This window comes from Callionymus lyra, chromosome 1, assembly GCF_982586985.1.
Source record: "Callionymus lyra chromosome 1, fCalLyr1.hap1.1, whole genome shotgun sequence".
NCBI lineage: Eukaryota > Metazoa > Chordata > Actinopteri > Syngnathiformes > Callionymidae > Callionymus > Callionymus lyra.
In genome coordinates this window covers 53,694,995-53,707,072 of record NC_141818.1, presented here as the reverse complement: position 1 = coordinate 53,707,072, position 12,078 = coordinate 53,694,995, and the positions used below count along the sequence as shown (strand labels likewise).

The window sequence follows — 12,078 nt, the reverse complement described above, 5'->3', positions numbered from 1 at the left end:
AGACTCAGAGTGACCTGGTGTTCTTTCTATGAAGTAACCAATGTTTCACAGCTCCAGAACTACACTTCCATTCAAGTTCATAATGTCAGCAGTTCACTTCTCTAAAATGAACCAGTTCGGGTCATAGTTTATAATTAAAAATATCATCAGTTCACTTCTCTAAAAGGAACTACTTCAGGTCATAGTCCATAATTAAAAAATGTCAGCAGTTCACTTCTCCAAAACAAACTAGTTCAGGTCATAGTTCATAATTCAAAAATATAAATAGTTCCCTTTTCTAAAAACAAACTAGTTCAGGTCATAGTTCATAATTAAAAAAATGTCAGCAGTTCACTTCTCCAAAACATAGTAGTTCAGTTCATAGTTCATAATACAAAAATATAAATACTTCACTTTTCTAAGACAAACTAGTTCAGGTCATAGTTCATAATTCAAAAATGTCAGCAGTTCACTTCTCTAAAACAAACTAGTTCAGGTCACAGTTCATAACTTGAAAATGTCAGCAGTTCACTTCTCTAAATTGAATTAGTTTAGGTCATAGTTCATAATTCAAAAATATAAATAGTTCCCTTTTCTAAAAACAAACTAGTTCAGGTCATAGTTCATAATTTAAAAAATGTCAGCAGTTCACTTCTCCAAAACAAACTAGTTCAGGTCATAGTTCATAATTCAAAAATATAAATAGTTCCCTTTTCTAAAAACAAACTAGTTCAGGTCATAGTTCATAATTCAAAAATGTCAGCAGTACACTTCTCTAAAACAAACTAGTTCAGGTCACAGTTCATAACTTGAAAATGTCAGCAGTTCACTTCTCTAAATTGAACTAGTTTAGGTCATAGTTCATAATTAAAAAATGTCAGCAGTTCACTTCTTTAAATTGAACTAGTTCAGGTCAAAGTTCATAATTAAAAAATGTCAGCAGTTCACTTCTCTAAAACAAACTAGTTCAGGTCATAGTTCATAATTTAAAAAATGTCAGCAGTTCACTTTTCTAAAACAAACTAGTTCAGGTCATAGTTCATAATTCAAAAAATGTCAGCAGTTCACTTCTTTAAATTGAACTAGTTCAGGTCAAAGTTCATAATTAAAAAATGTCAGCAGTTAACTTCTCTAAGACAAACTAGTTCAGGTCATAGTTCATAATTCAAAAATGTCAGCAGTTAACTTCTCTAAGACGAACTAGTTCAGGTCATAGTTCATAATTCAAAAATGTCAGCAGTTAACTTCTCTAAGACGAACTAGTTCAGGTCATAGTTCATAATTCAAAAATATAAATAGTTTACTTCTCTAAAACAAACTAGTTCAGGTCACAGTCCAGAACTTAAACATGTCAGCAGTTCTCTTCTCTAAAATGACTAGTTCAGGTCATAGTTCATAATTCAAAGATATAAATAGTTAACTTCTCTAAAACAAAATAGTTCAGGTCATAGTTCATAATTCAAAAAATGACAGCAGTTCACTTCTCCAAAACAAACTAGTTCAGGTCACAGTTCATAATTCAAAACTATAAATAGTTCACTGCTCCAAATGAACTAGTTCATGTTTCTTCCTCTACATTTCACCACGAGCTGTTATTCCTCAGGATTGTTGGCAGGACAGCAATGGTTTCACGACAGGTTGGTATTATATATATATATAAGTTATATACGTGTATAAGTTGTTCAGTCGTGGAACTTCTCCAGAAATGATGCAAGAAGATGTCAAATACTTTCTTGGATCCGTTTCAAGTAAAAGATTTACTGTCGCAGCTCATCAAGTGACGAGTTTATTACGTCAGCCGACGGTTCCGTGGATTTCACATGAATTTAATTTCTATCGGAGGAGTGTTGTCTACGTTCACAGTCAGTCGATTGTTATTACTTCTGGTTTTGAAAAAGTTTTTCCACTCAAGAAAGTTATTTCTGTTGTTTTTTTACCAGAATATTCCTGACAAGGCTTTTACATCATTATACTGTCAGAAAGGAAGTTTTTGTTTTGTTTGTTTGTTTGTATTTTTCATTATTTTAGGATTTTAGGAGGACAAATCATCCACTGGGATGGAGTCGCAGTCAACACAAGAAAAACAAACACTTTGAATAAACCTTGTTACTTATTGGTTTACGGGAATTAAAAGGCCACTAGATGTCACTTATATTATTATTATTTTTATGATGCCAGTTTTCAGTCAATTAGTAGATTATCAACACATCACTACTAAATGTTGTTACCTTTATGTCATATTCTACCATTTTAAAAATACAAAACGATGAAAAAATAAGTAGAAATATGTCAAATTTGTTCCTGAATCATTATTTTGTTTCTCTCTGAAACAACAAAAGCTACTTTGAATAATCTGTTAGATTTAATTGTTATATACGTATACGTCATACTTAAATTAATGCTAATTAAATATAAAGTAAAATAATAATACAATTTACTGGCTTGATCTAAGAGGGAAAACCTTTGTCCAAACATACTGTACTTACTGATCACATCCAATCAATATTTCTCTCAGACTGATCACTGGTTTGAGACGAGCTCACTTCAGAGTTCGGCTCAAAGCACCGGTAGGATCAGCATTGCTGTCTGCCGGAAAACAAGGCTCACAACATGTGACCTTTGCCCGAGAACATTTGAATAACTAGATTAACAGAAGGCGAACTCTTCCAGCGGGGGTCGGTGACACAGGAAACTTGAAAGGACAATTTGGCCGGAAGAGCCGACCTCCTGTGCGGGAATTTGACTTAAATAGATGGAGTTTTCTACAGCTCGGGCCATTCTGTCCTGGACTGTCAAGTTGCAGGAAGAAGGAGCCGGTCGATCGTTAGGGAAGCTTGTATTTTATTTTGCCTGGAAGTGGTAAATAAAGCGACCCGAAAACATACTCTGGATTGTTTATCTTTCTCCACAAATCGAAGGATTTCGTCGTATTTGACTCTTTTAAATCCTGACATGTATAAAGTAAAAATTCTTATTCAGCACAAATACATAACTTTTCATGAACAATATAGACTCTTAATAAGCTACTTGTTTATTGTGTAATAAAAACTAATTATCTAAAATAAAGTACTAACTCACACCAGTTCATCAATACTCTTCCCGTTAAGTATGAGTTCACTCTGAACTTCACCCGGTTACTGATTATTAACTGGAAATAATGAAGTAACTAAAAATTAACTTTGGTGAAAACTATGCAAGTGTACCATGAGAGAAATAATTAACTTTTAATAAAACTGTCTTTTTCAAAAGTAAAAATATACTAGTATTTATAGCATCCTAATTACTCGTAAATAGGTTTGCTAATATCATATTAATACTTTCATAGTTGTACTTTAGTCCTTTAAAAGAGAAAGTGTTATTTCTTTTTCATTACTATAATTTGGTTAATAAGTAGCAAACTTGATTTTAATACAAATATAAATAAATAAGTATATTATTTATAGTTAACATTCCCAATTTTGAAGTATTACCATAATTGTGTTAAAATAGAAGAGCATGTGGATGATAATCACGATGCGTCACAGATGATTACCGTATTTTCTGGACTTAAGGCGCATCTAAAAGCATTTCATTAGCAGCGTGTTATAGTCGTACACATGGATGAAGAATTTGTGGATGAAGAACGAACTGAAAAAATTCAGTGTGTATTGTGATGTATTATAATTGTGTGAGTTATTTTTAAATACGCTAACGTTTGAATACGCTAACAAATGAAAGTGATTGTGAACGAGTTTAGTAAGGTTGGACTAACCCGCCTTTTTTGTTTCTTTGCCTAATACACCCTGGAGTTCCATGAGCTGTGTAGCAAGTTGGAAAAAAAGTCGACCCTTGATTGACAGAGAGTCCTATGATCCGGTGCCATATAGTCGGAACATACGGGGATTTTTCGTTCACTGTACCTGTCGACGGCGATGGCGACCAGTGTGAAGACGGAGGCCGACACCGAGATCCCTTGAACCATTCCGCTCAACTTGCAGACCAGACTTCCAAAGGGCCATCCTGGAAAAAAAAGGGAAAAAACAGATTGAAAAAAAGTATTTTTTAATGAAATAAAAGCTTTTATTTAACTTGTCTGGTCAGAATTCAAATAATTAACCGTCGTTGAAATTTGACCGGGTAAATATCGTACGTATGATATTGTCAACGAACTTTATTGACCATCTCAAATTAAGTTTAACACATGCGTGATCACGACAGACAACCGCAAATAAAGTCCAGAGATGTTGTCAGGGCTTAAATGCATCTGGCGTGAGGTGTGTAGTCGTGGCTGCTGTTTGTGTAAAGAACAGGTCCCGTCAGTGTTTTATTAGGACCTCCTAGAAACCAGTCATTATTGAGAGTCTTCAGGTCTCTAAGCGTGGGTTCGCCGTATCTGAAGTCATCTTCCGAGAGGTTTTTAATCACGCCGAGAGAGAAGAAGAAACAGTCGAGCAGAAGCTGTTTGCTGAGGTAATACAACTCATTTGTCCTGGCTGACAGCAAACTACACACTTATCAGCGTCTCCCTGGATCCGACCTACGAGGACATGGTTAGTGCTGCAGCCTCACAGGAGGAGGTCCGTCTGGATCTCCCTGGTCTTTGATGGGAAGTTCAAACATTCAGATTAGATACAAGAGTCAACAGTTACAAAACAATCTCTAGCCCCCCGAGCCGCTCTCTCTGAAGCACCTACTTTGTAGCTACCTATCTGCTTTCTGAGGGCCTTCCAGCCACTCTCTGGCCTCTACCTTAGAATTGCACCAGTGTAGCAGTAGTGATGCCACTCACTCCCTTTCTCTGACAGAAGACAAAAATAGAGTTCATATGATCGTCGATCGCGACAAGGGCTGTTTGTTGAGGATGAAATCAATCATCTGGCACCATGACAGTCCCAACAATCGATCAAAATCATAATGGCTCGTTGTGTTTCTTGGCTTTTAAAATACGACATCAGGAACTAATTTACTTTAGTTTGCCATTTATTTCATCCATACAATTGTGTTTTGTTAAACATTTAAAGTTTTCATAAAAGAAAGAGTGAAGTTGCAGCTCCTTTTCAGGAAAGATGTGTGGATCCAGATGGTTATTCAGAACTAAATGTGTTCGGCAACATTTCCTGAAAGGGTGTGTTTCCACTGGGGGTCAGGGGTCATTAAGAGAATAAATCAATCCAAAAAACATAAGAAACAAAAGAACTTGTAAAAAAAAAGAAACAATTGCTACTTCTTTCAATACGTTGAGTGTTTGGGATACAATTGGGAAATTATGAATAAATAAGTAGAACTAGTTAGTTTGACTCTCTTTTAAAGCATTTGCACTCATTAAAAGGATTTGCTGGAAGATGAACAAAAACAGGCCAGTCCTGGAAAAGTTAAAAGAAAGATGACTTCATTCCTTCCTTCATGCGGTTTATTTATTCATTTCTAGTGTCCCCCGTGTGAATATGGATTTTTTACATCTGCTTCCCTCAGATAACAAGATCTCGGATGTGAAAATGTGTCACCATCATTTTACCTAAACAAGCTGCAGATTAGTCTATTTTTCAAGCTGCGTATTTTACTTTTCTTTTCTTTTCCCAACAAACAGAGGGCGAGAAAATGGATGTATGGATGGAACTAATTACTGTTATCACATCTTCTATTGTCTGCTGTGATCTGGAAACTTAATTTCCCGAAGGAGATCTCCAGAGGGACCAATAAAGTCTGTCTGATCTGATCCAATCTAAGTATATATGGGTCAGTGGATGGATGGATGGACGGATGGATGGTTGGGTCGATGGATGGTTTAATTGGGGGATGGATGGATGCTTGGATGGAAGGGTGAATGGATTGGTAGAAAGATGTAATAATAGGTGGATGCATGAATGGGGGGTGGAAGGATAGATGGATTTATAGGTTGGGGGGTGGATGGTTGAACTGGTCGGATAGACAGATGGATGGATGGTGGATTGAAAGAATGGATGGGTAGATGGATGAAATGATGGGATGATGGATCGATGAATGGATGCATATAAGGATGGTTAAAAGGATGGATGCATGTGTGAATGGCTGAAAGGATGGTTGTATGGATGAACAGATGGATGGATGAATACATATGGATGGTTGAAAGGATGAATGGAAAGATGTATGGATAAATGTATAGATGATTGAAAGGATGCATGTAGAGATGTGCAGATTGATGAACGGTTAGACAGATGGATGACAGGATGAATACATATATGGATGGTTTAAAGTGTGGATGGATTGTAGACAGATGGATGACAGGATGAATACATATATGGATGGTTTAAAGAGTGGATGGATTGATAGACAGATGGATGACAGGATGAATACATATATGGATGGTTTAAAGGGTGGATGGATTGATAGACAGATGGATGACAGGATGAATACATATATGGATGGTTTAAAGTGTGGATGGATTGATAGACAGATGGATGACAGGATGAATACATATATGGATGGTTTAAAGTGTGGATGGATTGATAGACAGATGGATGACAGGATGAATACATATATGGATGGTTTTAAGTGTGGATGGATTGATAGACTGATGGATGACAGGATGAATACATATATGGATGATTTAAAGAGTGGATGGATTGATAGACAGATGGATGACAGGATGAATACATATATGGATGGTTTAAAGGGTGGATGGATGGATAGACAGATGGATGAAAGGATGAATACATATATGGATGATTTAAAGGGTGGATGGATTGATAGACTGATGAATGACAGGATGAATACATATATGGATGGTTTAAAGAGTGGATGGATTGATAGACAGATGGATGACAGGATGAATACATATATGGATGGTTTAAAGGGTGGATGGATTGATAGACAGATGGATGACAGGATGAATACATATATGGATGGTTTTAAGTGTGGATGGATTGATAGACTGATGGATGACAGGATGAATACATATATGGATGGTTTAAAGTGTGGATGGATTGATAGACAGATGGATGACAGGATGAATACATATATGGATGGTTTAAAGTGTGGATGGATTGATAGACAGATGGATGACAGGATGAATACATATATGGATGGTTTAAAGTGTGGATGGATTGATAGACAGATGGATGACAGGATGAATACATATATGGATTGTTTAAAGTGTGGATGGATTGATAGACAGATGGATGACAGGATGAATACATATATGGATGGTTTAAAGGGTGGATGGATGGATAGACAGATGGATGAAAGGATGAATACATATATGGATGATTTAAAGGGTGGATGGATTGATAGACTGATGAATGACAGGATGAATACATATATGGATGGTTTAAAGAGTGGATGGATTGATAGACTGATGGATGACAGGATGAATACATATATGGATGGTTTAAAAGATGGATGGATGGATAGACAGATGGATGAAAGGATGGATACATATATCAATGGATTGATGAGTTTTAATTTCAAGTATAAACTGAAGCATGTTATCGTTGATTTAGGTTCACCACGAGGTTGGATAAAAAGCTGCAGGTCCATCATGACCTCCATTAGTATCTTCGACACACAACAACATGCTCGGCTCGTGAACTGTGGGTTTGAGTTTTGTCTGAACCCGTGATTCATTTTCGACGCTGACAGGTTGTGCGTCTTCTGCGAGCGATCTGACGAGCAACATTGATTCTATCGTGGGTTGTTGATGCTCCTGACCTACTTAAAGAGCAGCAGCGTTTCAGGGCAGACGACAAATGTTGACGCCTGAGAAGTCAAGAGCTGTCGTCGTGACACAAATCGTTCCTAAATTATAAAGCAGCAACTTTTACCGAGCTTTGAAAATAAATAAATAAATAAATAAATCAACGTCGTCTCACTGACACGTTTAATCTGCATCTTGGAGCATCAGAGAGGTTGAATTATTGAACTGGAGACATTTGAGTTTCCATAATGACGCAGACAAAAGTACAAATATTCAAAGATGATATGAACGTCATCTGGAGACATCTTTGTGTGCAGGATAAAAAACACTTGATAAAAACACTAGAACAATGTAAAAGTTAAGTGAAGAGACAACCATTCCAAGTTTGAACTTTCAGTGTCTGATCTTAATGTCTTGTAGACTCGTGAACAGATCGTCAAAATGTCTGGAAAATGAGCAGGTAGGTCGAGGAAAAGGGGGAACAAGAAAAGTAAGTTATATAAGTAAAGGTTATTTGTAACGATGTTTCTAGACCAGGGTCACAAATAATTTTAACAATCAAAACAAAAATCAATAAAGTATATACTTAAAAGATCAAGACACATAAGACAAACACAAGAGTCTCAGATAATCAAGGAAAAGCTCAAATGAAAGTGTCTTGAGATGTTTCTTGAAGGAGTCAGTAGATCATCAAACACAGATGTTTCTTGAAGGAGTCAGTAGATCATCAAACACAGATGTTTCTTGAAGGAGTCAGTAGATCATCAAACACATATGTTTCTTGAAGGAGTCAGTAGATCATCAAGCACAGATGTTTCTTGAAGGAGTCAGTAGATCATCAAACACAGATGTTTCTTGAAGGAGTCAGTAGATCATCAAACACAGATATGGTTCCAAAGCTTAGGAGCAACAGTCTGGAAGGATTTCTCTCCTCTGGTCCAGAAGTTCAGAAACCATCAGTAGATTCTGATCCACAGACCTCAGAGCCCGAGCTGGGGTGTAAGTCTGGATCAGATCACTGATGGAAGGTCTGACCATGAATAGATCTGAAAGTAAGAACCAGAATTTTAAAATGATCCTGAAAGCAACTGGCAGCCAGTGAAGAGTTTGAAGGAGAAATGTGAGTTACAAGCTGTTACAAGAATCTAACAAGACCCCCATGAAAATCCAAATATTTCCAATTTTGATAGAATTATCGAACCATATTTATCAAATACTCAGAGGGACAGAAATGTGGGGAAAGGACGCCCCTGAAAATTTAAATATGTACGAGTTAGAGGAAATTTATACCATATTTATACCATTAAAATTACACTTTTTTTTAATTCACGGTTAATGGTAGATATCTCAGCTAGATAGATATAAGTAAAGTTGCCGCATAGATTGGAAAAAATGATTAAGTGAAAAACATGTATTTATAATTGTTAAAAAATTACTTGGAACAGAAAGGTAAAGCATAAAACTAAATATTCACTATATAAGCCTTTTTTTAATGGATACAAACTCCTGTTGAAGTTGAATTAAAGGACTTTGTCAATAACCAAAAAAAACCACAACATAACTGGACAATATTCAATAACTATTTAAATCATATGAGATGTGAACAGTGGTTCAATGAGGAACAAGACACACATATGTCGGCTCATGTATATATTTGGATGTTACATCAATGGTGTTTCCATGGAAGCTACAAAGAATTGATTCCTGAGACTTCAACTTGTAGCGAGGCTGTCGACTGTCAGGCTACACATTCATTGTTTCCTCCTCTTGTACGTCAGCCTGACATGGATGTTGTGCAGCGATTAGCTTTGTATCTGTTCCCCTTCGGGGAAGATCCGACAACTGGAGCACAAGTCCTCACACCTTATTGACCCGCAGCCGCTTTTCTCTTTTATGCCATCGATCCTCCGATGAACAGTCGCCTGTTGACGGAGCCACTCATGAGTTCATTTCCCTTCATTTTATCGAAATCTCAATAGAGCAACTTGTTTTTCCACTTGATAAATCCTCTTCATTAATTCACCCCCTACCATTACATTATGACCGCCTACTCAGCTGGACATTTTGCAGTTTTCTTGGATCTGCAGCAATAGATCAGTTCATATCATGGAACGAGTGAATGTAGAGGAAGAAAATAAAATAAACAGTGGATTCTAGCTTGTTTTTGTTGCTCTTAGGCTGTGTAACAACCAGTCAAGTTATGATGCGGTAATGATGGATTATGTAACGATGCCTCTGGATCACTCACGGTGGATCGCATGACTAGCTTTGGAGCTTCTTACAGTTCCTTACAACGCTGTGTATTGTTAAACATCTGACGATCTGTGTCACGACACAGGGTCAACGGTACGATATATAGTACAATATACTGTATATACAGTACTTGACTCTAGTGTTGTGAAAGTGTAGTAACAAGTATATATGTGTAGTATTGTCCAGTACTTGACTCTGGTGTTGTGATAGTGTAGTAACAAGTATATATGTGTAGTATTGTCCAGTACTTGACTCTGGTGTTGTGATAGTGTAGTAACAAGTATATATGTGTAGTATTGTCCAGTACTTGACTCTGGTGTTGTGATAGTGTAGTAACAAGTATATATGTGTAGTATTGTCCAGTACTTGACTCTGGTGTTGTGATAGTGTAGTAACAAGTATATATGTGTAGTATTGTCCACTACTTGACTCTGAAGTTGTGATAGTGTAGTAACAAGTATATATGTGTAGTATTGTCCAGTACTTGACTCTGGTGTTGTGATAGTGTAGTAACAAGTATATATGTGTAGTATTGTCCAGTACTTGACTCTGGTGTTGTGATAGTGTAGTAACAAGTATATATGTGTAGTATTGTCCAGTACTTGACTCTGATGTTGTGATAGTGTAGTAACAAGTATATATGTGTAGTATTGTCCAGTACTTGTCTCTGGTGTTGTGATAGTGTAGTAACAAGTATATATGTGTAGTATTGTCCAGTACTTGACTCTGGTGTTGTGATAGTGTAGTAACAAGTATATATGTGTAGTATTGTCCAGTACTTGACTCTGATGTTGTGATAGTGTAGTAACAAGTATATATGTGTAGTATTGTCCAGTACTTGACTCTGGTGTTGTGATAGTGTAGTAACAAGTATATATGTGTAGTATTGTCCAGTACTTGACTCTGGTGTTGTGATAGTGTAGTAACAAGTATATATGTGTAGTATTGTCCAGTACTTGACTCTGGTGTTGTGATAGTGTAGTAACAAGTATATATGTGTAGTATTGTCCAGTACTTGACTCTGTTGTTGTGATTGTGTAGTAACAAGTATATATGTGTAGTATTGTCCAGTACTTGACTCTGGTGTTGTGATAGTGTAGTAACAAGTATATATGTGTAGTATTGTCCAGTACTTGACTCTGGTGTTGTGATAGTGTAGTTACAAGTATATATGTGTAGTATTGTCCAGTACGTTACTCTGGTGTAGTGATAGTGTAGTAACAAGTATATATGTGTAGTATTGTCCAGTACTTGACTCTGGTGTTGTAGTATTTACAGACCACATGACTCTTGACGAAGTCGTAACTACTTTCATTTGTTTTCAAACCAAAATATGTCCAAACATCAGCTTTAAAAGCTGCTGGACTTACTGTATCCTCTTGACCTCAGTCATTGCAAAAAAATGAACACATGCGGTAAATATGTGCTTGATCAGCGCGATCAGAACAGGAGATTACGAATGGATGTACAGATGAAAGGATGTGAGGTGGGTTTTAAAGGGAGGCAGTGAAGGTGCTGGAGGATGGGACTTATGTCGGGGTCTTTAAGGCGTCAGAATTTTAGACCATTTGGAGTTTATGGAGGGACTATTAGGGAGGCTGAAGAGGAGGGAGTTACAATAATCGAGAAGGTAATGAGGCTGTGCACAAGGGTGGTGGTGTGTGGCGGGTGAGGGAGGGGAGAGGTGGAAATATGTCGACCGTGAGATATTGTTAATGTTGGGTTGAAATAAAAGTGTCCTGCCAAAAACGACACCCAGATTCAGGACCTGAGGGAGAAACTGAGGAGCTGTCGATAGTGACAGAGAAATGCTAAACTTAACTACTGAAGGTTAAATTGGTGCCAATGACAAGGATTTTTGTTTTGAGTTTGAGGTAAAGCGTGATTTAATTAAAGTTAGTAAGTAACTAACTGTTTATTATTTGTAAAGCACCTGAGGCAAAGCAGGAGTGAAGAGTTGGGTTTGCATGAAAGATAGAGCCGGGAGTCGTCCGTGAAGCAGTGGTTATTGATGTTTAATTGGTGGAAGATGTGGCCAAGGGGGAACAGGTAGGTGGAAAAGAGGAGGGGTCCCAGGACAGAGCCCTTGGGCACACCTGCAGTGACTGAATCTGATTGATTTAAGGCGAATAAACTGCATCCGGTCAGTGAGGTCGGAGTGGAACCATTTGAGAGGAGTTTGGAAGATGCAGACG

At 37.1% G+C, this 12,078-nt stretch overlaps 1 protein-coding gene across 1 annotated transcript in view; it reads right to left on the bottom strand.

Moving 5' to 3' along the window:
* npffr2a (neuropeptide FF receptor 2a) overlaps nt 1-12,078 on the bottom strand; it is a 79,165-nt gene that overhangs the window by 3,989 nt on the left and 63,098 nt on the right. Inside the window, exon 3 of the mRNA XM_087812879.1 lies at nt 3,879-3,978. Within this exon, the coding sequence (XP_087669005.1) occupies nt 3,879-3,978 (100 nt within the window). The remainder of the gene's footprint in view (nt 1-3,878; nt 3,979-12,078) is intronic.